The sequence below is a fragment of the Bolinopsis microptera genome, chromosome 7 (genome assembly GCF_026151205.1).
Source record: "Bolinopsis microptera isolate Bmic1 chromosome 7, MBARI_Bmic_1.0, whole genome shotgun sequence".
Taxonomy (NCBI): domain Eukaryota; kingdom Metazoa; phylum Ctenophora; class Tentaculata; order Lobata; family Bolinopsidae; genus Bolinopsis; species Bolinopsis microptera.
Window position 1 is genome coordinate 12200876 of NC_087078.1, and position 27908 is coordinate 12228783.

Here is a 27908-nt window from a genome sequence, read left to right on the forward strand (position 1 = left end):
CAACAGAGATCTCCAAAATTTCAATATCCCCATAATACTTGGTAAAGTTTAAATCAGTCTCTAACTATATCAACGTTATACAACAATCTACACGGATAGCTATATTCTATTAATAATATCCATCCTTTACTTTAAAATTAAGTTTAATGATATACCACACTACATTTAAAGACAAGAGATACAAATCCTGCAATAATTATTGTGGATAAAACTATCCTCGAGTAGGCACGACAAGTCCGTCTTTACACGCGACAACAGGTCAGGTGATGACACGCGCGATCTGCACGTGCAGCATGAACTCGCACGAGCACAAAACCGCACGTGTCAAAACATCCCATGAGACGCCTACCCAAATCTAGAAAAATCCGAGCTAGGCCTGGTGTGCAAATCTAGTTGCTACATGGTAGCGTGTGCACTCAATTTACCACATAACACTTGGTACAATAATAAACCATATATAGAGGGTCCACTACCATCATCACCTCAAAAACTCATATCATAGGGCCAAAATTAACGCTACATCGATTAAGTACGTAGATGGTAGAGCACGGTACTTGATTTTTGTTCAAGAACAAAAATCACGATGTTACATCAATTTCGGCCTATCTAGTGAAAAAGCTGGAGGAAAACACATTCCAGTAAACGATAAACACGTACGATGAAAAGTTATGGTAGCGGGGAATCTAAATGCCCTTTCTTGAGCAAATAGCCTCTTTCTGCCTATCTAATACAATTGGTTAGCCCTACTTTAATATGTGACCCTTTCAAAACTTTTTACGATTTTTTGTAATCATTAAACTTTACAATCTGGTACTGTGCACACTATTTTAGAAAACAGTCCTCGAAATCGGTAGATCAACTTTCTTTTTAACGATCTGGTAAAAATCTTATAGAATTAGAAGAAGAAAAAAGAGGTCAGGCACTATGATGTATATTATATTGTCATCAAAATCATACGAATATGATCAAGATCTCATCCTAACAACAATATCATAACGCACTGAATAACAGCCCTACCACAGACCGCATTGAGGGGAATTTTCTCAGACTCAACTCTTGAAACCTTTAACAATCAACTGAAAATCCCACCAAAATTTCCCACAGAATGCAGAATGCAGCACAACAACACGATACTCCTATTTTTCTTTCCCTGCTCTCCAGGGCACTCTTGTCCTGTTTGTGACCAATAAATAGAAACGGATTATAAAAGCGACCCTGAGCATCACACTAATTAATCAAAGCTGACCGTTCTGTAAAATATTCTGAAATTTTTCTGGGTGCCCCAAAATTAACTCATCCTTATCCGGACAAAACAAGAACCGCCTATTTCCCACAGTACAGAGTTAATTTTGGGCAGCCCTTTTCTTTTATTTATTCTCGACATCGAAAGGGATGTTTCTCAGTATTTATGAACGGTCAACTATCGAAAAAATAACGTTTAACATACACAACACAGCCCTCCTAAAAACAATAATATCAGTAAGAAGCAGGAAGTCACATGTGCCGATACAATATATACTGTAAACAATAATAGTTAATACAAGAAACATCGTAATACTAAAATACTTAATTACGGTAACGAAGTGATTTACCTCTTTTTAAAGAACTAAGCTCTGTTGAAGGAACGCATACTCTCAAGATATCAAAATTCATGACGGAATATATCAAGGAACGTCAAATCACTACTAAACAGAGAGAGAGAGAGAGAGAAAGCCGAGTGGATAACATCTTAGTGACATATCAGCACAACCTACCATAATCTCCACTTCTCTAATAACGGCCTTTAATTAGCCTAATTGGCTTTCAATTAGCCTAATCGCAATGTTTCCGATACCCTTCATTAATAAAGCTTTTCAATTATAAGATTGTTATCAGCTCCTTAATTTTAGTCGACAAGATATTGTCGAATATATTCAAACAATATTTTCCAATATATAGGGGAAATAAACAATTCGAGTACAAACGATACATCTGGCTAAAGAATCCCATTATCGTTCAACAGATTGGACCAAAATTAACTTCATGTACTCGTGCAGATCGAGCAGTTCTCCTGCTTAGCCAGTAGCAGAAGTCTGGATCAGTCGAAGTAAAGCTAATTCTGGCCCACCGTTTAATCCGGATACCTATGGTAAAGTTTTATGCCCACTTAAGAATCGAATAAGTCGACAAATTTCAACTTTTCTAATTACAGCCTCAGATGATTGCCGCCTAGACACTGGTCTAGAATCCATTACACGACGATTTCCGGACCAGGTCGACAAGAGGCTGGGGCGATCGCTAGTAAGAATAACATACTAATTAATATATTGTAGATTCAGTATTGCTGATGTAGAAACGAAGGCCAATTTGAAAAGGTGTGTGACGTCATGTCACGTGGTGTGACGTCATGTCACGTGGTTTGACATCTTGACGAGGATTAGTTGGAGACGGAGGGGCTGATACGATAGGGGGTCTGAGCGTACGAGGTCTTGTTCGGTGTTGCTACTAAAAAGGAATGTTATAAATTCCTAGTAATGAATTTGATTGAAATTCATGCTTCGGGAGGAATTTCAAATATTCATATTCAATTCAGGATGGAATCTATCATCCCAGATTATTGATATTATTGATAAAAAGTAACGTTCCATCATACCATATCTGCTCTCAGGATAGTTGCCATTGCCAGGATAGCTGTACCCGTAAGAAGGGTATCCGTAACCAAAGTACTGTCCATCGTAGTACTGTCCATTGTAGTAATCATATCCATAAGCTGTGTGGTAAAGTGGGTAATATATTTTAAACAAGCATAATAATTAAATAATATAATATAATAAATAAACAATAGTAAATCAGAAACTAGCTTGAATTATTGCAGCACTCAACCTCAAAGCTAAAACATTTTAATGTTTAATGTAGAAAACTAGACGAAGTTAAAACTTTAACTTTATCAGTTTATCTAGTTTTCTTGAAAGTTTTACCAAACATTAAAATGTTCAATAAAAGTTATCAGTACCGTACCCATGTAATCCTGGCCCATGTAATCATGCGCCATAGCCCGTTCCTTTTTCTGCTGCTGGATACGTTTAATCTTCTTCTGGACTGGGTGGTTATCAGGGAACTTCTTCTTGCATTCCACAGTGTACCCCTGCTCAGTGGCATGTTATCATTTTGTAATGAATTGAAATTATAAGTATCATCGACTCAGAACTTATGAAATAAACTCAATCGTGACCAAACATCTTGCCACTACAAAATGTTATGATTCTTTAAAAAAATAAATTTAAAAAATTTTACCTTAATTTCATGTTTTTGAGACTGAGGAGGGATCTTGCCGTCAGTAACCTCTTCCACAGATCCGGGATCGGTGAAGATGACAAAACAGAACCCTTTCCTGTTTCCAGTTACTCTGTCCACAACCCATTCAACGTCTTGGACCTGATGGTTCATGCTGTTAGTTTCTTCTTACAGAATGAGCTGGAAGTTGGAACAAAGTTAGGGTAGTTGGTTAAATAGCACACACTGTTATGTCAACACAAAGAAGGCACTTTACACTTAGTTTTAGTCTTCTTGGTGCCACCTCAATAGAATGTTAATTATATCTGTACATTCCTCCAGCATTGACTAACTCAATATAGTACGTGATATCTTGTTGTCCTCGTCACCCAATTCTACATTCTATGCGGTTACCCCATATATTAATCTTCTCGGTCATTAACATAAGTGCCAAGTGCATGTTACAGTAATATAATTCAAATAGTGTAGTTTGCAATGGTATGTCTTCCCGGCCCCTGTAATCAGCATTCACCTAACTTACAAAGGAATCCTAATCAAAAAGTCTTCCTCTAGTGCGCAGGGCGGCCGGGCGGGGCTGGTAATGGAAGTTACTGCAGTATATAATATGATAATGATCTCTCAAGGAGTCGCTCCTTCCAAAAATAGCTAATTACTTTGCGATCTTAAATACCTCTAAATTTGAATCGTGCAATAACTTCCATGTTTAGGCATGATTTTGCAAGATGCAGATTGCTTTGCGCTGAGAGCACACCATCTTAACTAAAACATATCCTTTGGGGAACTCACTCTGATTAAATCATGCTATCAACCATTATACTGGATACTATACTATACGGGATAAAGCTATCAAAATCAACGATAACCACTGAAGATATTTCAGCTTAATTTTATTGATAGTGCATCAAGCTAGTACAAGTAAAAGGGAACTTCTCGGCTTTACTACTCTTCTACGTTTTTTTTGTTCGCCGAGTTAACTCATGTATGTAGGGATGCAGGTTTTTTTTGTTGAAAACATCGTCTCCTCCGGCACTAAATAATGACCTATAGTTGGCGGAAAAATTGGCCTTCTTTACAACTGAGAAAATTCAGTCTGGAATCTGGATTCGGTGGCAAAAATAAGTCCACAGTTCCAATGGTTCTACATATATATTTTGGTTGAGAAGGAAATCGCATTATAGAATAGACTCGATCTAGGTTAATTTCAAAAGTAAGTCCACGTGAATAGTTCCAAATTCTAATTATTCTACTTCTATTTGGTCGAGAAGAAACTCCCAGTACAGCATTGAACAGTCTCGGTATATCTAGCTTGCATAGCTAGTGTAATAATAATACACGTGTTTTTGCGCGCAGCTAATCTAAGAATTTGCCGTTCGGCGCGTCAGTTCTAGCCGCCCACATATTTGCAACACTTACGGATATCGAGTAGCAAAATACACATATATTTACATTATACACACACAAATCTCAATATCACACTTCCACACACACGCTCACACGGACATTGACCGACTAATTATTACAGTAGAATAATATGTTTCCTAAAGTTTTCTCGCACCGCACAGAGTAACAGTTACAAGGAGCGACATCATCTCGAAATAGAGAGAGAGAGAGAGAGCGAGAGAGAGAGAGAGCACTGTGCAGTAGTGGCATGTAGCAAGATCTCCGCAGTCATTTGGACTTCAGCCAAAATGCATATATCATTACAAAGTTGCTGTGTAATTTGGATATATCCCAGGCCAAAGGGGCCGTGTGTAACTTTAATCCCTCCCGCGGTATCTGCCCGTCCATTAAGTCACTTATTCGCTGTGTTGAAAATTATCCCCATAACGGGCCAGGGGCAAGGGTGGTATTAACAACTTGGCACTGTTCCAACTTTCTTCGCTATTACATCTACATATTAAGTGTCCCCTCTTTGTACAGGTAATGGATCATTAGTTCCGTGGTATGCACATGTAGTTAGTAGTATCTGTACACTACAGTAGGGTTCCACCTGTGTATTGTGGAAAGTGGACCCATTTGTAAACAAAACAACAGTTTCACGGTGATATCTGTTTTTGGCATGTTGACACCCTGGAATAGGGTGTTAAGTTTTGCTAGTACTTGTGCTGGAGGAAGAATCCGATCGTTAAATGTATTTAATGAGATATACCGAAATAAACTACTGCTTGTAACCATCGTTCAGGTATTTTCTAAACTAAAGAGCGTATTAATTCCTTCATTATAAGCTCAATAGTAGCCAGAGTCAGAGCAAAGTCTGACTTAGTGCTCAACTTATATTCGTCCTTATATTTACAAAGTTCGCCAAAAAGTCAATGCACCTGATTTTATTGAACCACGGTCTTTTAAAACCACATAATTGTCCAGGTTGACGATTAACTAGTTCTGGTTAAAATTGTCGTCAATATTTTCCCATTAGAAATTTTTATCGAAACATATGCCGAATCATACCTATATTTAAAACGTTTTAAAATTACGCCATTTCTCGGTATTACAAATTATTTAACACTCTCCACAAATATATTTCTAGGAATTGTTTCGTCATGTTGGTAATCTTTTTTTGCTTCGTCAGATAAGAAGGGGAGGGTCGATAGGTTCCAGTAAGTATGGAGTATTAAACATTAAATCTAATTATTATAATTAGAAAAGAACAGTTTTGGGACATTATTGCCATCACCACAATATGTCTGCCGGCCTGGTAGAATATTATTTTTTGCTGCGGTTCCATTATATTATATATAATGGACACTTAACACGATGAATGTATGATAATATTTCCAATTTAGACGTCAAAAGGTTCATACATTGATAAGATTTGATATTTTACAGCACAATTTCTTGCAAAACACCGGATCCCATCGCCGCTGTGTCAACATTTCAGGTAATTTGTACCACAGGTAATTTGTATACTGGCCACAACAGTGGTTATGCTACATTTTAATGTACAATTTACAACAATCAACGTTGATATGATCTATTAACTAAGTCTAGTCTACATAATAAATGGTAAAGAGAATTATAAATGGTTCATGGTTTGCGAGCTGTATCAAATTATTAATAAAGTTGGAGATCGCAGTTAAACAGCAAAGTCAGTCCCATACCACTTTAGTCCACATATTACAGATTACATCATTACTGAAGCCTGCAAGACGAGAGAGAGAGAGAGAGAGAGAGAGAGAGAGAGAGAGAGAGAGAGAGAGAGAGAGAGAGAGAGAGAGAGAGAGAGAGAGAGAGAGAGAGAGAGAGAGAGAGAGAGAGAGAGAGAGAGAGAGAGAGAGAGAGAGAGAGAGAGAGAGAGAGAGAGAGAGAGAGAGAGAGAGAGAGAGAGAGAGAGAGAGAGAGAGAGAGAGAGAGAGAGAGAATAATATCCACTACCACAGAATTGATTCTGCAACATAATAATAGGGCTCCAGAGAAAGACCACGCCCTTGAATAATACAGGCCACCACTCACTGCCCACTCTGCTGCAGAATCTATCGTAATATTATTGAAAAACCCATTACCATTACCGAGGGAGTGAGATTGTGCAACAATTCTATTACGATGCTGTTCTGATCTGTTCACAGTGAACAACTGCACAGTTATAATACGTGTACTGCAATCTACATGATCTAACAGAACTGGTAGCTCTCTTAACACACAAAATAAGTTCACCACCACTACCAGAGTCACAAACTGGCTACAGAATATATAATCACGTCTCTCAGCTCTTTTGACGTCAATTTGCTCAAATGATTTACACATTTAACCTAAAATAACAAGCTGAAGACGATTATCACGCTTTGTTGCAAGCTCCTGCTGATATACATTTTCGTATCACTTATACGTCAATTTTCAGTTTGCTCAAATACTACGCAGAACCTCAAATAGCAAGCTGAAGACACATTTTGTTGAAATAAGAAATTCTTTTAACTTGAATTTTAAATGTTATTTATAAATATACCACTAACAGTTGACATGTTATGACGTACAAGCTTTATGAAACATGTTTATCTGATAGGTTAGATTTAGGTTTAGAATTAAAATGAAAAATTTACGATTACAATTACAATTAGAATTGGTATTGGAATTGGTATTGGAATTGTGTTTGTGATATTATATTGGTACTTACTACTTATGAGCTTGAATATAGGTAGAGTTCCAATTATGGTGTTTAAAAGAAAATGTTGTTTTTCTGAGAATTGGGCTTTCTTTTTTTTTGCGATTGATTGCATTTCGTTGACCGTTGTTCTATATATAAATACAATTATAATGTAAATTTTGGCATTAGTTAGGTTGCCCGGGCACCAAAAGAACAGGAATCACATAAGAAGCATCCTGCAGCACATTAAAAGCACCATTTATTGATTCAAAACTCATCAGATCATGGTTAGATCTCGAGATTATATCAAATATTTCCCAGTATTAAATTAAGCCTTAAACCTATTATCCATATAACCGTACCATCAAACTATTACAGAAAGCGAGAAAAAGAGAGAGAGAGAGAGAGAGAGAGAGAGAGAGAGAGAGAGAGAGAGAGAGAGAGAGAGAGAGAGAGAGAGAGAGAGAGAGAGAGAGAGAGAGAGAGAGAGAGAGAGAGAGAGAGAGAGAGAGAGAGAGAGAGAGAGAGAGAGAGAGAGAGAGAGAGAGAGAGAGAGGGAGAGAGAGAGATATAACTCTGTATCTTACGAGATTACACTGATATGATTGCCTAAGACTCTAAAGAGATATAAAAGCAAACAGATAAAAACAGAAATAATACTTTTAACATGACTAATAATACTATGATCTGTAATATAGTTACATACAACATTGTAACGCATTGTGTTTGGTATTATAAAATACACTTGTCCACAAAATGGGGGCTCTAACTAGTAACTACTCGGATGACCGAGACGGCGAGACATTTAAACAGTTTATCTTTTATTGTATTACGTGGGATCGTGTGGTTCGGTTGAAACTGGGAATATTGCATATCATGCAGATCCACACTATGGAAATCGTGCGGAAAGCAAGCCCAATTACTCATAACGGTGTCGTAGCACGCTATCAGATGATTACCCAATCGATCGATTTTGCTAACGAGATAAACAAATTGCTCGATAAAGTCATTTTAAATCCGTTTCGCGTCACCTTTTCAGATCATATTCCTGATTCAATGACCTATTGAAACATGTTCAATTTCAAATGGACTTTTTAGCATTTCCGCAAACACGATTATAAACGATTCAATGTTTTGTGCAGAAGTACCGAGAAGGAAGATACTTTTGAAAGGTAAGATTGGGTGTGGTCTATGAAAATCTACTTTTAAAATTTTGACGACGGAATCCTCGAATGAGTAGTTACAGTATACCATCTGAAAAGTAAGAGATCAAATATGAAACATCACTATGTTGTAAGACCCAAGATATATTGGCCCCGCCCCTCTGTATATTAAAAATAATTTGCGGTTTTCAACAAGACAGCGTGACAAACTGAAATAAACGAATAAGAACAGACAAATATTAGCGTACTACTAGTAAAACAGAAACCACATTACAAAACAACAAACCTCGCCGAAACTCTTGAAAAAGTCCACCACATCCTCGTTTGGCAGTTTGGGAGGCAGGCCTCCCACAAAGAGCTTGTTAGTAGAGAACTTCTCCTTCATCGTTATCGCTCTTTTCACTTCAATCTGAAGATAAAACGATAAGATCAGATGGTGGGTAAAATAATCCGATCCCAGATCGGAAATCAAACTTTCTAGCCCGTCCAGGGCCAGGGTTTAAAATTAAAATTCACATTTTTACCACGGAATATAATGTCTAATAAACCGTCAAATTAGAGTATTAAACTATTAAATAAAACGCATTTAAAAAATATCACCAGCCGGAATCCTCAAAATAACTTCTCTTAGGCTCCGTGAGTTTAAAAATAACAGTGAACTAACCTCTCGACCGTCAAGGGAGTGTTTCTGTTCTAGTATAGTGTCCAGTACCTCCGGTTCCATGAACACCACAAACCCAAACCCTCTGAAAATTTGAAAACTTGCTATTATTAATGTTCTATTTAATAAATCGTATCAAACGATTGTACAATTATAGATAACTGTATTTTTGATGATTCCCAGACAATGTTATATTATCCTTGTACAGTTTACTCAAATATTTTGCTTGATTGATACTGTATGAACTTATAGTACAATCTCCTAAAGTCCTTAAGTAGTCTCCTTTAATAATAAATCTTAAAGTGCCCAATATTTCCAAGAATACATCAAATAAAGTGGTAGTTGACTGATTTTAAGTGGACAGCTCACTATCAACTGATGGTGAGTTTTATAATTCGTCAGGAGAGAACATAAACGAACATGATTAAACACTATTCACTGTATACTTCAACTATACAGCGAATAGTGTTTAATCAACTATTAGTTGTTCCTCAGGAGACATATATAATTGTAACTACATTTGGGGATTTCCGGGAAAAATCCCATATTTTCAGACCACCATTCAATTATTCCGCCCGCCATCAATTTGTACCGGGTACCCTCATAAATATGTCTCCTTAGGTACATATATTATACTAATTTACAGGGTGGGCCAAAAGTCAGTGGGCATACGTTGGCCTTAATAGCTCAGTCACTGAGTGCCCAATTGAAATAATTCTTTCTGGTATGACTTACTACCATCACTGGTTCGAGGAATTTGTCAAATCGAAGAATATTCGAGTTCATTTGTTTCAAATGAAAGTTCATTTTTGCATTTATTTGATAGGGGGGGGGGGGAGCCAAGTGGATATTTGTAGATATTTGTAGATTAATGTAGGATGGATAATCCACGAAAAAAGTGGATGACATTCTACAAATTTATACATTTATCTCCAAAAATTCAGTAGAATTTCTGGGCACATATTTGAGATTACATTTTTTGTAGATAAATTTAGATATTTGTAGATTATTGTCAATGCATAATTCACGAAAATTCTACAAATTCTACAAATTTATACATTTATCTCCAAAAATTCAGTAGAATTTCTGGGCACATATTTGAGATATACATTTTTTGTAGATAAATGTAGATATTTGTAGATTATTGTAATGGATAATTCACGAAAAAAGTGGATGACATTATCCAAATATCTACAAATATCCACTTGGCCCCCCCCCCCCTTGATAGTTTGGATAGTCGGATCGAGCTGAATTTTATTGAATTGTGTTTGGCCATTCGAATTACGTTTGTCCTGAAAAAATTAGAACTTTAGCTTCTCAGATGACCGAGATATGAAGCATAACGAGTTTATTCATTACGTGTGATCAGGTGAATGGTTAAATACCTAATCACGTGATTAGGTGACCCCGTCAACCACCCCGTTAAACATTATGGGAATTGTTAAGGGTGCCCAATTAAGGTGTCGTGTCACGGTGTTACATAATCACCCAGTCAATTTTGTTAACGAGATACAGAAAATGCTTGATAACTTTGTCATTTCTAATCCGTTTTGCCTCATATTTTCAGATCATATGCAACATTTAACAATCTACCGTCTCTGAAAAAATAAGGCGTTCAGTATGTTAAGAGAAAACAATATAGGTGTTTTAATATTGAATGGGCGTGGTCTAAAATATTCGAATTTTCAAATTTTGACGACGGAATCCTCGAACCAGTAAGTACAGTATGCCATCTGCAAAGCAACAGCTCTCAAATATAAAACTGTAAAATCCACTGTTTTACAGTGGATAACTATTTTACAGTTATATATTTTGTTTGAAATAAATTTCGTCGTCAAATTTTTAATGTACATATTGATCGTTATAATTGAATTAATACTATTTCACAATATGAGTATGACGTAGAAATGTCGATACGTTATTCAGCTATTTATTTCCATTAGAATCTGTCTTCACTGAGTCTATTCAGAAACAATCATAAATTTGAATAAAAGAACTATAACTCTATAAAATCATGAGACTCAATAACACTACACGAATCCACCATATGACAACTTAGGAACACGTAAGCTGGACTCTAGAAACATGTGGGGACTAGGTCCTCCCCAACATTACAATAAGATTTTAGTTGCAGCAGCTGTATACCATAAATAACTTCACCACCGTGCACATATAATGTTACCACCTTTTCATAACATTGTTGGGTATCCTCACCCACTTCTACCCATAGCCCTAAGACTTGTATTCATAGAAAAACTTCGTGTACCATGTTTTTGTGCGTTACGAAATTGTTCCGATGTCTTGTATTATAGTGTGATGGTCAGGTGCAGCGATCTACCGGTAAGATTAAATCATCAGGTCCATCGTGATTAATTCTTCGGGCCCATCTTCACGAACTGAGTCATAAGTGGTTAAGAAAGGAAACATCAGGATGTAACCAAGTTACCATATCCGTGTGGAGTTGAGAACTGATAGTGGTGGTGGGCGTGAAAATATAAGGTGGACGGTGATGCGATTATATAATGGTTGATAACAGAATTCGATGTTACAAGATACAATCCTGTAGTCGTAGACTCTGCAGTCTGCAGCATTCATAAAGCTGATGTTGATTAATGCATACCTCTTCAGTTCAACGACTGTCGTTTAAAAAGGGAAATTTATCAATCGACGTTATTTCGTTGGATCATTTTTTGGCAGAAGTAAATATCAAATAACTTGAAGCTCACTTCTTTAAAACAAATAAGTTACATGTAACAAGAACACAAAGATTGATCGCGATCTAAAAAACCTCTCCAGCCTCCAGTCTGGTGATTTGGTAGAGGTATCACCATTTCTGCAAACTTAAAGAAACCAGACAATAACGGTGCCAAGTATGGTATTTTTCAACTTGTCAGATTTTAGTTGGGATAATTTTCCGATATGAGATTGGGGACGGCTTCTACAACCATCCAACCAATCAGACCAACCAAATATATCTACTTAGATAAATACATAATATATACTATATAGTTTACACTATACCGTGGTAAAGGTTGGAGCCGGTCCTAACACCTCACTAAGTATATAACTAGTAGTTCTCACCTCACTAACTCGCTAAGTAGCTACTGTAAAAGGTTGGTTTAGTCTCATGTGCCAGCTGGAGCGATCTAGAAACTTGATATTATGTATACTTAAACTTAACTTATGCAATTAATATTAAACTTAACTTGGTGAGAACTTGAAGCTAGTGGCTAAGGGAAATCTAAAATATAATATGTTAACATATTATATTTTAACATATTATATTTTAACATATTGTATCTACAATAAGGAGCGTAGGCTTTGTTGCAGTAAGTTTTGAACATATATATAATAGTGTGTGTCAAGACATAAAATGTGTAAAATGAATTGATTATCATTTTCTCATATATAATTGGCAACAGCTATGATCGCATTATTAAAGTTCCATTCTATTATAGTGTATAGTTCAGTAAAACGGAGAGCGAGTTGAACATACCACTGAGCAATAGTACACGTACAGATACCAGGAAACTTCCGATTCCACGGAAAAGATTACAAGAAATTCCAAAAATACGTCACATTTTTGTTAGGAAGTGTAGAAGAAGTTGCATGATGTAATTACAACGTTGCCACGTTTAATAATTATAAAATTCTGAAAACCAGCTGCTAAGTGCCGTCCAGATCTTAGTTCGATTTTTGCTGGGTTAGATCTTCACTGGACACTGTAAACTATACAATCTGATGTACAATTTTACACGTTTGCAGTTATAGCAACATCATATTATGCATCCAATATTGAATAACTTGACTGGCCAAGTTCAAGGCGTGTGTGTTTTTGTACCGAAACTACACTTTGAGTAAATCTAGAAGTGAAATGTTCCAATTCGCGAGGCTTTATTTGGAGATAAAACGACCGCTGTTAGCCGGTCATTTCCCATAAAAATTGGATACATGTTATCAATCTGGACTCTTGCCAAAAACTTTCTAGACAACTCAATATTAAAATTTAATGATCATATTATATGTTGCCAATCATAAATAACTGTATTTTTGATGCTGTCAATAAACTAGGGCCTGTGACCAAATTTTTGAGGGGGTTCCGGACTCCGGAAGAACTACAATATTGTAGAGTATCTACTCAGTACGCAATACTCCCTATTTCCTCCCTAAATCACCCTATCTATTATGCAGTCCTGATGGTACATTTTTCTGCAGAACAAATATTGTATTAAGGTATTACCAGCCAATCTCCATTAGTATCACGATAGGGGTTTCAGCATCATCAGTCTCTTGAATCACTAATCAGTCTCGTTAATAAGATGTAGTAATCAAGACTAACCATTCAAGCATGGCATGAGAACCGTATTGTGTAATATATTTAGTTTACCATCTGGAAGACGACCTGACTAATCTTCACTGGCTGGATGTAAAGAAAAGGATTGTTTTCAAAATATTACTGCTGTCTCACAAGTCATTATTATTTATTAGGGCTCGCTCCAACGTATATTCAAGACATGTTTCGGTACACTCATCACGGTCACACATTAAAACTTATGGTTCCATCGTTTAACTCTAGTAAGTTTGGTGAGCGAAGCTTCTCAGTGGTGGCTCCTAAGATTTACAACCGTCTGCCTACTACCATCATATCAGCTGAATTCCTGGAATCCTTTAAAGCATTTCTAAAAACTTTCTTATTCAAAAGTTCAAATTGTCTCAGTATGAACTTGAAAAACTTTATCAATCACTGATTTTGGCCTACATATAGTGTTAGTTCTTTAATTTTAAGCTTCACTCTCTGATTTTAGTATGAACGATATATTTTCAAGTATATGATAGCAGTACTAACTTTTATCATGATAGTTTCTGGGATGACTAGATTAAACGCTGCTGAGTATAAGTTTACCTTAATAGTGGTGTTCTTAAACTTCAATTTATTACTATTATTATCTTATACAATATCTCTGCCGCATAGCAGCGGTGTAGTAAATCCTGTGTTTCATTTCGACTAATGTAAACACAGCAAGTTCCCAGCTAATATCATAATATGTTCCTTATAGTTCGTGAGTGTAACAAAATGAGGTCGTGTTTTGTTTCAATGGAACAATTATTATTGATACAGCTCTAACATTGTAACAATGTGCCACAGAAATTGTAACAATGTGCCGCAGAAATTTTACTGAAACTTCGTTAAGAGCCAAGAGGTAATTCAGCCAGGTTTGTCAAGAGCAACACAGACCTGTGCCAGAACACGGCCCTTTAACAGGAATCTAACGATTTTAATAGATGGCAAAAAGCTAGAAAAAGTTCAATGTACAAAGTTTCTTGTGGTGATAATAGACGAACAGCTAAGCTGGGAACCACATCTTAATCATTTATCTTTAAAGCTGAACTCCAGTATTGTATCGATTAAGAGAATTTGCAAATTCATTCCCAAATCTGAATATTTGAAACTATACAATGCTCTTTTTATGTCACATCTTAGCTATTGTATAAGTTGCTGGGGTGGTATCCCTAAACATAAGCTGAATAAAATCTTTGCAATTCAAAAACGATGTATAAGACTGCTATTTGGTAACATTCCCAATTTTGATCATAAAGAATACTATTTAACCTGTGCACGTTCAAGAACTTATAACGAACATATGGCTAGCAAGAACTACTGTCTTGAACACACTAAACCGCTATTCACTGAGCAGAAAATTATGAACCTGGAGAATCTGCACATGTACCATACATTTTTTTAATACTTTCAATTGTTTTAATACTTTCAACACTACTATATAACAAATAATTTGAGGACCCCGAACTCAATTTTGATTCTCTACTGACTCTGCTGATCTGCACTGTTTCACTTTGTAAAAGAAGTGCGCAATGATCGGAGAAGGTGGTTTTGATGATGAGGGTAACAGGTCCTCAATCTCGTTACAGGATGATACGCCAAAGAATGACAGGAATGTTAGCAAAGATATGTTATCCCCGCAACGTTTCACACCTACCCTGAACTCATCCACATCCTCTGAAAGTACTCAACAGCGACAAGGTAACATTCTTCAATACCAGTTTGCCTACATCAAAGACGGCACTTGTAACACCTGTAATGATGTTCAAGCTAATGACACTGCTCTTACCTGCTTTTTGTGTAAATCGTCATTTCATGCTGTTTGTCGAGATGCTGATAAAGATAGGATCAATAATGCTGTAATCTGTCCTCGCACTTTCTTCAAAGCATACTCCGACAGAAACGCAACCAAGGGTGTTAACAGTTCCAGATTTGGGACTTTTACGTTTGTGTGTAATGTCTGCAAGACACACTCTGAACAGAACTCCGCAGTCAGTGCCGAAAGTAAAGTCGACCTGATTGACAGGCGAGTAGATAATCTGACCCAATCTATGGAGGACATGAAGGGTTTACTTATGAAAGTTGTGAATATGAAAACATCTCCGGACAAAACTGAAATTTCTTCTCCTCCATCTCCAGCACCAGTTGCCCCTTCATATCGCTCTGTATTAATCATGTCCAGCAAAACACCAGAAAATCAAGCAAAAGATCACCAAGAAGAAGTTGACAAAATCATCAAAGACAACGCCATTCATGCTGACAAACGGTATGTCAACAAGAACGGGGACATTGTGGTTGTGTGTCCGACAACGGCTGACAGGGAAAATCTTGTCAAGAAAGTATCCCAGCAACTTCCAGAAATGAAAACGCACCAGCCACCAGAACGTTTGCCCACAATCTCTGTTGCTAACCTTGCTGATAATTATTCTGAAGAAGATCTAGAAGACCTGCTCCTTCAAGCTCACCCCAACATTAAGGCATTAAAATCCCAGGGTGAAACATTTTCTGTACTAAAAGTTAAACCTCAGATCAAAAACAGCAGCAAGCATCAAGCTACTATACGAGTTAGTAACAATATCAGGAAAATCATAGAACAACAGGGAGATCGGCTATACATCAGTTCGTTTAGTTGCAAAGTTTATGATCAATTTCATGTAAAACGATGCAACAACTGCCAAGGTTTTGGACACTACAGGTCGGAGTGCGAATCAGAAAAAGCTATTTGTGGTTATTGTTCCAAGAATCATACGTCAGAAGATTGTCCAGAAAAGAAAACTAATAGTCGTATTTCATGCTGCATTAACTGCTCTAAGGGCAAGTATCGGGATGAAAGAAACACACACACGGCATTTGATAGGACATGTCCAGCTTATGTTGCTGAACAGCAGCATCTCCGCAAAACTATCAATTACTACAGTTCAAAAAACTTGTAAGCAGTGGTCTGAAATCCTCTCCGGCGGAGATTCTTGGCTGTTGCTGGAATGTGAGATCTCTCAATAATAAGATTCAACCAATCATGGAATCTATAATCGACCAAGGAATCTCTGTCCTTTTTGTCACTGAGACTTGGCTCACCAGCATGAAGAATGATGTTACTGCTACCATCAAGTCTTACGGCTATAACTTGATTCACTACATCAGGAAAGACTCCGCTAAATGCAGAGGCGGAGGAGTTGGAATTATTTACAATTCAAGTGATTTGAACCTTACTCCTGTGTTTGATAAGTGTGGAGATACGTTTGAAGCAGTTTTAGGCAAATTTCGAGACTCATCGGGTGATACTGTCCTCTGTGCTTGTGTTTACCGACCAGGGTCATTGACTGATGTATTTTTTGAAGATTTGGATGAGTTTATTGGGAACATATTCATGAAATACAAGAAGTTTTTAATCTGTGGTGATCTTAATATTCATTTGGATGATCATAAATCAAGAAACACGGCCAAACTGACTGAAGTATTGGCCAGCTATGGACTGCATCAATACGTGAGAGATCCAACTCACAACAAAGGACATATTCTGGATGTTGTAATCTCCTCCCATCAGATAGTCAATCCAAAGAGTGTCACAGTAGACTCGCACACCTCGGAAATGTTCCCAAACTGTGACCATTTCCCGGTTACTTTTAGCCTCACAAAAACAGTTGCAAGCAATCTCAACAAGAAAAAAGTTATCACATTCAGAAATGTCAAAGAAATTGACAAAAATTGTTTTGCGGATAATCTTGCTGAGGAATTGGTTACTGTAATGGATCCTGAGGGTCTATCACAAGCTGAAATGCCGTCATTTGAAAGCCGCATCAGCCTATACAACTCTAAGTGCCTAACTGTGCTGAATAACCATGCTCCTCTCCTCACAAAGGAAATCAAAGAACGTAAGTCTGCCCCTTGGTTCGATGGTGAATATAAAGCACTTAGAAGCCAAAGAAGAAAAGCCGAGACAAAGTGGAAAATCTCCGGATCTTTAACTGACAAGAAACACTATGAATCAATCAGAGAGCAGTGCACAGAACTCTCAGACAGGAAGAAACATGAGTTTTTCAAAGTCGAATTCATAAAGCATTCCTATTCTTCTAAGAGTCTTTTTAGATTTGTGGACACCTTTCTTGATCGGGATAAAAGCATTGTGTTGCCTTCGTCGGAGTCTCTCAAGGACACAGTCGAAAACTTTAACGTATATTTTCAGGAGAAAATAAAGGCAATACGAAATAACTTTGATCATGTGGAGTCTGACGATCAAACGCCCTCTTACTGCGGAGAAAAACTAGCTGAGTTCTCTCCAACTACTCTAGAAGAACTAGAGGAGATAATCAAGGCATCTGAGATCAAGTCTTCTTCAATTGACCCTCTACCTGCAAACATCTTTAAAGAAAACCTTGAGGTTCTACTACCCGTCTTAGTTGACATAGTAAATGCTTCATTATCTTCTGGCAGTATTGATGGCGCTAAACTAGCTCATATCACACCCCTGATCAAGGGCCAGGGATTAGATAGTGATAATCTCAAGAATTACAGACCAATATCTAATCTTAGTTTTGTGGGCAAGTTGATAGAAAGAGTAGTCCTCAGGCGTCTAAATGAACATCTCGAAAACAACAACCTGAACATCCCACAGCAGTCTGGATACAAATCAAAACACAGCACCGAGACTCTGCTTGTGAGAGTTGTTAACGATCTACTCATTGCATCTACAGAAAGCAAGGCAACTGTTGTTCTTCTCCTAGATCTCAGCGCAGCTTTTGATACAGTTGACCACTGCAAACTACTGAACATCCTCAGAAATGAGTTGGGAATAACAGGGACAGCTTGGAAATGGTTCAGCAGCTTCCTCACAGGTAGATGTCAAACGATTAAAGTTGGAAATGAGGAATCTTATGAGATAGTGATTAAGTTTGGAGTCCCACAAGGCTCTGTGCTGGGTCCGGTCCTGTTCAACATCTACATTCGCTCTTTGTACTCAGCAGCACATGATTTGAACTTCTCCATCCAGGGTTACGCCGACGATCATCAGCTGTATAAAAGTTTCAAGCCAAACGAGGAGCCCACCGTCCTTATCAACGATGTTCCCAAATGTTTCCAAGAAATTAATGACTGGATGAAAAAACATTATCTACAGCTCAATGCAGGAAAAACTGAGATTCTTGTCTTTGGGACACCGCTTGTTCTCCAGCAGCTGTCCATAGGGGGCGTGTTTGTTAACTCTGAGACGTGTGTCAGGCTGTCACCTGTTGCAAAGAACCTCGGATTTCGTCTCGACTCTCAACTAAACTTTGGTGAGCAAATCAAGCAACTTAAAACATCGTGTTTTCTGAAACTAAGAGACCTTGCTAAGATGAAAACTTTCCTCACAACCAAACAGATGGGAACACTGACTCAAGCAATTGTAATCTCATCGCTTGACTACTGCAATGCACTTTACTACGGTTGTAGTCAAGCCTCAATTACGCAGCTGCAGAACATTCAGAACCGAGCATGCCGTCTGGTTTTTGGATTAAAGAAGAGAGACTCAGTCGAGGAGAAGCTCAAATCCCTTCATTGGCTCAAGGTGAAGGAGAGGATTGAGTTTAAGTTATGCTTACTGATTTTCAAAGCAGTCAATGGTGTTGCTCCTGCATATCTGTGTGATCTAGTAACATTTGTTAGTTCGAGTAGCAGAAGAACTTCCTCCTTACACCTACCCGTCGGATCTACAAGATCACACCCAAGAGCATTTCAGACTGTTGCTCCGAAAATCTGGAACCAACTACCAATTGAAATTAAGACTTGTTCCGATGTTGATCTGTTCAAAACATTATTAAAAACTCACCTGTTTAAGAAAAGTTATGGCATGAGCGATTAATTGACAATATAATAACTTTATGTTATTTGCTTAAACTGTTTAGGATGCAACCTAATGTCATGATCTTTTTGAACTTATTAGCAATTAGACTGTTAGCTCGCTTCACAAGCATGTCATCTTCGTTCCAAAACTTTTTATGTCCTATGCATACACTCCTTGATAATTATCTTGATCTAGTATCTTTGTTTCACACAATAGAGCATAAGTTTTGTGGTTTATCCACTGGGCTTAGAGTTTGTGTTTAAGCTACCAAATTTTATTATTATTTATTATTTATGGAACTATTCAAAATTCTTAAATTTGATGTCCCCCAGTCGATTAAAGATCTTTTCAAGTTCTGTCCTAGAAATGAAAAACTTCGTCTGATTGTCCCATTACTGAGGTTAGATATCTCCCAACAGAACTTTTTGTACACCTCTACGAAAATTTGGAATGACCTCAGCCCCTATGTATTCGAAATTTGTGATGCTAATAAAGATGGGATAATAATCCCGGGTTCTTCCAAGAATTCAGACTTGTCAGCCTCGTCAGGTATTATTAAATCTAACCTTAAAAAGCACTTGCTATCCCTCCAAAATCGAGATGACCCTAATACATGGTAACTACTTTATATTATATCTCAAATTCTAAATCCGGTACGGCTCTGCACACATGATATCTCTCTCTGCCATGAAACATGGCTAACCTTTTAAACTATAATTTAAAACCTAAACCTAAACTAAAACTCAACTGGGCTCTCCTATGTCACCAAACTAAACCAATAAGTAATTTTATATTATTATATTTTTCTATATTTGTATAACAAGTATATTGACGTAGTGGATGGTTGAGGGGGTTTCAAGCACAGGTCACTCTCAAATCCTAAAGATAAACAGTGGCCTTCGGCACTTGAAACCTCTTCAAGCCTCCCCTGATTTATTTATTATTGATATTGTTTGATTGTGCCGTAAAAATAAATATTTGTTTTATTAAATATTTGTTTTATTAAATTAAGATATGAAACAAAGATTTTTAGAATGTATTGATTATGTATCAGCATAGAAATTGGACACTAACTGGAAACGTCCAATGTGTCAGAAAAAGAATGGATTCTTTAATTTTATAGTTAAAAAAATATCTGATCTGATCTCAACATGCTCGAGGAGATGTAAAATTGTCAAAGCGAAATGGATTCAATAAAACAAATATTTTTAATAAAACAAATATTTATTTTTACGGCACAATCAAACAATATCAATAATAAATAAATCAGGGGAGGTTTGAAGAGGTTTCAAGTGCCGAAGGCCACTGCTTATCTTTAGGATTTGAGAGTGACCTGTGCTTGAAACCCCCTCAACCATCCACTACTATACGTCAATATACTTATTATACAAATATAGAAAAATATAATTATCTAAGCTAAAATTGCTTATTGGTCTAGTTTGGTGACATAGGAGAGCCCAGTTGAGTTTTAGTTTAGGTAATAATATTGCAATATCATATCTTTCAATATATTGATCGGTAAATTAGAGTAAGATTTTAAAAACAATAATGAATAATTCTGATTTTTTCGATCGCTCATTTTATCGTCAAGGCTTATAATGTTCAAGGGAAAGATGATAGAAGTAAAAGTGAAAGTTTAACCTAGATCTGGTAGTGAAAGTGAAAGTAAAAGTGAAAGTTTACCTAGATCTGGTAGCGCTCTCCATCTTTACCTCCGCTTTTTCTACTTCCCCATACTTCTCAAAGTAAGCCTTTAAGGACCCTGCAAGAGGACAACAGGTTAATAAAACCATTTTATTTCGTTTGGTCATCTCATGAAAATTTTTTGAGTAGTATAGTACTTTAGTTGGTAACTTGACAGTTTACATGTATTATAAAATTGATGTGAAATTAATATCGCAATAATTTACAAACTGTGAGGTTTGGTCGGCTGACTAATATCATGATTTGTTATAACAATGAACAATGAACAATGGATAATGGATAATAATTTGATGTAAAATGTATCTAGGAACTAGAATGTTATGTTCATAGCTTCATAGAATATTCCTTAGATAGTAAGTTGCGGTTTTAAGCTAGAATGTTTTTGAAAAATAAATATTCCGCACAAAAATCATTTGATGGCATGGTAATTAGACGTTAACCTGTGATTAACTAATTTAATATTAGTATCATGTGTGCTGTGCGATCATGATTTACATTTGTTTGTTGTCGAAGACAGCTGAAAAGCTTTTCATCGGAATAAGCTTTTTATTCTCACTGTAAAGCACCCGTGAATTATTAGGTTACTAGCCGCCTTTACTCCTTTAGCAAATGATTCGTCTAATTGTAGTAGTTGTACATCAATATAAGGTAATGGGACTTAGTATTAATCTGTGCGACTATAATCTGTACAACTATCTGTACAACATTCGACCTCTGCCTGATCCAGAAGATGTCACCATTTTACCTTCACACAGACATCAAACGCTGTAAGAAGATGACGATCTCAGAGGTATACATTATTGAACCTAGTGGCAATTGCATAATCAAAGAAAAGCCTCTAGAATTGAATGATCCTATCACCGACAGCAATAGATCTTGGGGTGAATCGTTGAAGAACTTCGTGGTGTATTTAATAGATTTTGTTCTATTCTGATAGGTCGACAACGTCGACCAAACAAATGCACGAAAATGTCACGTGTTAAATGGAGGCACCCAAAAACCTTCTTTTGTCAAGAACCCCCTTAAATTCCGAAATTGACAAAACGTGACAAATTGGCAAATTGGAAAATGTGACAAAAGTGTTTGAAAACCTCGGGTTTTGGAGTGGACTTAAGTACTTTTTGTCAGAAAACAACAGACCATTATATTAAGAGAAAGTGTTTGTATTTCCAAGTTCCCGCTCTTTTGAGAGGCTCTAAAGAATAGGCCGTTATAATATAATAATAATAGTTATAATATAATATAGCTATACGTATAATATAGTTATAATGTAATATATAGTTATAATATAATATTAATAGTCTCCACATGATGTAATGTGTTCCCTCAGTAGCTGCTAATAATCCTAAAGATAAGGTGAAGTCTATTTTATTTTTAACACATTTTAAGTTAAAAGATTTAGTCAAAGTATATTTGGAAGGCATAATTAATGTCAGAATACAAGATTATGTACAATACCACTACGAATCACGATGAACCACTATCGGATAAAATTTACCAGTCGATCACACATGTGGAAATTGGAAAGTTCTCGCCCTGTTTATCGCAGTGTAACGCATGGTATTCTGAAGAAGTATTCGTGACTGTCGTCAACACTGAATAATTCAGGTCACGGACACAAAACGTGACCGTCACGGACACAGACTGACAAAACGTGAGCCGTTACAGCACAGGGTTACAAGGTCACGAATCTCTGATAGTGTGTCACAGTTCCGTCTCACTTTACATAGTGATCTCTGTACATGTTGTGATGTTCCGTGTTATTCTATGATGAGTGTAGAGTGTAGACGCTATAATTGACTGCTTTCAGTAACAATATAGCCCTATCCAATAGCCCTAATAGCCCTATCCAATCATCAACAACTGATCACACAAACGGTTTCAGTTTCATATTCAGATTTCTAACACCCCTGCACCCAAGTTGTGACTTCAGAGAATTTTATTCGAGGAATGTACAGCAACTCAGTGGGTGGTAGGAAGCCTCAGATAATTATTTATCGGAACGATCATTTTAACGGTAAAATAATGAACATAGTCCACACTCGACAGTATCTTGTACTTGGGAGAATTCTGCACTAACAAAAACTCTATCGTACGTTCCAGCATGACAATAACTTAAAATTAAAGCCTAAGCAGAGTTTGATAGTCGATACATTTATATTTCAGTTCCATGAACTAGTTTCAATTCAAATACTCATTTTGATTTTCATCTTTCTTATTTTCAGAGTACAGGAATGTGCTGTGGTCTGGTGTAGACGCTATAATTGACTGCTTTCAGTTACAATACAGCCCTATCCAATAGCCCTATCCAATCATCGACAACTGATCACACAAACGGTTTCAGTTTCATATTCAGATTTCTAACTAACGTATGCGCATGGTGATAAATGTTTTTAGTTTAACATTACATTATATCTACAGCTAACCGCTTCTAGATGTACAATGCGCATACAGCTCATCATGAAATGGTAGTCCCCCCGCATAGCAAACCTAGATGTATTATCTGTTGATGTTCTAAGTAATCCTATAGAGACTACAGAGGTATATTCCCCGGAATGCTGTGACGAGCATTCCTTTTATTCATTATTCACCCAGATTTAAGAGGATTAGCAACAGTCTCATTTAACATGATTCCCATCTTACGAGAATAATATCTCCGATAATATCCCACCACCGACCAGGTACTAGGGGAGGTGTAAAGTGTTAATCCTAGCCACAATGTGAGGGTGTAAAGGTATGTAAAGGTATGTAAAGGTATGTGTTAGGTATGTGTTAGGTATGTGTTAGGTATGTGTTAGGTATGTTAGGTATGTAAAGGTATGTAATGACTAATATAATGTGAGACACCTCAGCATGATGAGCAGGGTGATCATGAACTATACCTCACTCATGAGGTGTAAGAGGAGAAAAGAATGTACACTACCCGTTAACACAGTGTACCCACTCTCTCAGCTTTGAGGGACTAAATACCTTGAAAGCTTTGTCAATTCATTGCGGTTAACTTTAATATAATATAATGTATTACACTGAAACTTTGGAGCTTGGGGCTTGTCTCCGATTAATTATCATTTCTGAACAACTCTGGAATAGTTTTGCCATTCCTGTGGGATATGGCACCTGGTGAGACCCAGGATGCACTACATGTGAAGAATTCGTTGTAACTTTGTTTGAAAAGCATTAATATATTATATCAACTTTATGTTATAAGGTTAGAATATATAATATAATAATAATAAATTGAAATTCAATAACACCGCTATTAAGATAAGACTTTACTCAGCAGTGTTTAAACTAGTCATCCCAGATAATAACATGAATACTAAGTTAAGAAAAGTAACGTCTGCTTGAAAATATATCGTCAATACTAAAGCCAGAAAATGGTACTTAAACATATTATGCAAAGATCAAACACCAGATAAGACAAAGATAGTTATCGATAAAGTTTTTCAAGTTCATCTAGGGACAGTTTAAAAAGGTACGTTTTTAGAAGAGCTTTAAAAGATTCCAGAGATTGAGCCTGAAGAGATAGTAACCGGCGCGGCAGATGATTGTAGATCTTTGGAGCCAGGACAGAGAAGCTACGCTCACCAAACTTTGAATTACAAGAAGGAACAATGAGTTTCAGTGAGTGAATATGGTGAGAGTACTTGAACATGTCTTGTAGATAAGTTGGAGCCAATCCTAACAGTGACTTGTGAGATAGTATTAAGATTTTGAAGACAATTCATTTCTTTACATCTAACCAGTGAAGCTTGATCAGGTCATCATCAAGATGGTCATGTTTATATTTACCAGTGACAGCTTTTGCAGCAGCATTCTGAAGTAACTGGAGCAGAAGCTTCTCGCCGATACCAAAGTATAGACCGTTACAGTAATCTAAACATGACAAAACTAGACTGTTAATGATGATCTTAATCTGATTGGGGCTCAGTATAAATCTGATTTTTCTGATATTACGTAATGTATGAAAACATTTCTTCTTGAGATTTACGATCTGTTTATCAAATACCAGCCGATTGTCCATAACTAATCCAAGGTTCTTAACAGTAGGCACAAACATTACCAAAGTGTTAGGAGCTATCTCAACTCCATGAAGTTCCATCTCATTGAACACTTATATATATATATATTCAATAGCAAGTGTTACATTCAATAGTAAGTGTTATAACTTACATGTATAATAGTAATACAATATTAATATTCACGACTCACTTATATAGAATATTATATTATTCATAGTGTATATTATGTATATTGTATGTGTATAAAACAATTCCACCTAACTCACACTTAGACTACAATATAATAAAAATGTATCTCAACAGTTCATTAATTTTGAAAACTCGCACTCTGGAAAGTTTAGAATTTTCACATTCTTAAATACATAATCAGACGAACGATTAAATAAGTTAATTTAAAGAAATCGTTTAAATATGTTAAACTTTTTATTTAACTTGCTCAATCACACTAAGTACACTAAGAACATTTCGTACGGTATTTGATCTGAGATTAGAAATATTTGTGCTAGGAGAAGCACGAGAAATCTGGAATATTCAAGATAGAATATTCAAGTGCAGCTGGCGGAGTAGCAGCTGCACTATTCCTCCAGTATTTCTGGTACCATACGTGTACTCTATTGAGCTGAAATATAGCTGTACTTACTGATAAGAGCATCATAAATCACGTCTTAACCGTTTTTAAGGCTTTAATAGGGCAGAGCCTTAAAAACAGCAATGCCCATTTGACCAAAAGTTGAGGAATTAATGGGACATGGGGTTGCCCCCCCCCCCCCCCCCCCCCCCATTCCTGTGATTGTCTCCGCCCCTGGACCCCTGAACCTTCTAGATCACAGCATGTAATTACGGCGACCTGGCAGCTGGTTCAGTAACAACCACACGCCGTGCGAGGAATTAGTTATAAAATCGTCAAACAACGCTTGTACCTCTATTGCTGTAGCTCAATATCTCCGGGATCTGATGAACTATGAGGGAAGGGTAATGCGGTGTGCGGTTACTGTTGTATGTAAGGGTAATGCGGTGTGTGGTTACTGTTGTATGTAAGGTATGTAAGGTATGTAAGGTATGTAAGGTATGTAAGGTATGTGCGGTTACTGTTGTATGTAAGGGTAATGCGGTGTGCGGTTACTGTTGTATGTAAGGGTAATGCGGTGTGTGGTTACTGTTGTATGTAAGGTATGTAAGGTATGTAAGGTATGTAAGGTATGTAAGGTATGTGCGGTTACTGTTGTATGTAAGGGTAATGCGGTGTGCGGTTACTGTTGTATGTAAGGGTAATGCGGTGTGCGGTTACTGTTGTATGTAAGGGTGTAAATGGTGCCGAACTCAGTAGTTTTAGTAACGGCTTCTCAGCCGAGTAGGGGCTAGCATCTGCTCAGGACGTTATTATTCGAACAGGTAATCAGATATGACCGCATTTTTTATTTCAAATGAAAATATGAAGATTCGATAATGTTCTGTACAATTCAATATTTCAATAAAGTCTACCCGTCCACTCTTGAGTCTTAAAGACTTGTTCATATTATGATTTAATACACCAGATTCGAGGTCAGCTTATGTAATGGGAATTACTGTTTTACTTGATAATTACCATCGCCATTTACATTGCTGCAAAAAGTGATATAAAACTGTTGGATTGTATGAGGTGAGAATTATGATACCGGGCAAATGGAAAGAGTAATATTCAGTTACCGAGTTACTATACAGAAGTAAAGGTGTATAGTAGTTATTCCTGGGATTTATATTATATTATAACAACTTTTAACACTCACCATCCCTCGTTGCAAAGTTCAGAGAGCTAACGTATATTTTCCTGAAATTATACAGATAAGAGGAAATCAGCATTTAGCATGTCTATTTAAGTCAAGGCGTAATGTGACCAAGACTAGTGTAGGGTAGACTAATTTTAAATGAAAAACCGTCGAGGGCATGAAAAATAGACAACAGTGTGCAGCACAGAACATTCAACGAAGCGAAATTATCAGCAAACTAAATAGCGATTATAAACAACGGAAATAAACAGCAGTCATAAACAGCGGTTATAAACAATAGCTCTATGAACAGGATTAATAACAGCTATTTACCTATCCTCCGCATAATCCACCCAGTTTGTGGGAGGTCTATCTACCAAGGTTTCGTTGTGTCCCTCCAGTCCCTCCACATTTCCATTCTCTTCTTCGTGTTCTGACATCCTGGCCTAGAAACACAGATGAAATTAGAAACACAGATAAGATGTATTATACTAGCTAACTACTAGCTGTGAAGTCTTAATTGTGCTAATATTCACAGAGGGCTGTTACTGACTAAAGTAATGCTTAAATTTTAGGAAGATTCAAATATTAATACATGTTACTGAACGGTATTAAAATGAATACAGCTTATTATATGTAAGCATATTTTATAGATTTAGTTGTTGCAACCGTGTTTATTAGTGTATGGGTTCTTTTGCACTCGAAATAACTCATTACATGTCACATGTGTCTATATAATATAATTGGACAATTTTCCTTGTCGCATTATATAATACGGAATTATCAGGAATTTATCAGAAACATGTCTATATTATAGGCACGGTCCAGATTTACACCATCAGATCTGTCTTATCCATCTGCTGTAACCATTCTCACATGTTGACCTAACGAATTAATTCTAGCCGATCTAGAGGAATCCTAGATTGTCAAATTAAAAGATTAGATTACAAGCTGAAGGAGTTCCGAATGATCACGGCCACGGGCAGAAGGAAAAACAATTAATTCGGAAACGTATCACTATAAAAATCTCATCACATCAAGTCGAGGCAGAAACAATCACACGAGAGATCAACCATACTGCCTCACCAACCTTATGGGCTCACCA

The 27908-nt window shown here is 36.8% G+C and overlaps 1 protein-coding gene across 2 annotated transcripts; it reads right to left on the reverse strand.

Annotated features, from left to right (window-relative positions):
- On the reverse strand, positions 1 to 27245 carry LOC134818247 (heterogeneous nuclear ribonucleoprotein D-like). Of its 2 annotated transcripts, none has more exons than XM_063827733.1 (9): positions 27137 to 27245; positions 26825 to 26865; positions 21016 to 21094; positions 9179 to 9260; positions 8801 to 8923; positions 3274 to 3414; positions 2998 to 3124; positions 2633 to 2749; positions 1 to 2484 (listed from the first exon to the last, which is right to left on the reverse strand). In XM_063827733.1, the coding sequence occupies exons 1-9, from the start codon at positions 27241 to 27243 to the stop codon at positions 2417 to 2419; spliced, it is 885 nt and encodes a 294-aa protein (XP_063683803.1). In that variant the 5' UTR covers positions 27244 to 27245; the 3' UTR covers positions 1 to 2416. The 2 variants fall into 2 exon arrangements, with proteins under 2 accessions (XP_063683803.1, XP_063683804.1); XM_063827734.1 differs by having other exon boundaries at positions 870 to 2481.
- Positions 27246 to 27908: the final 663 nt, after the last annotated feature.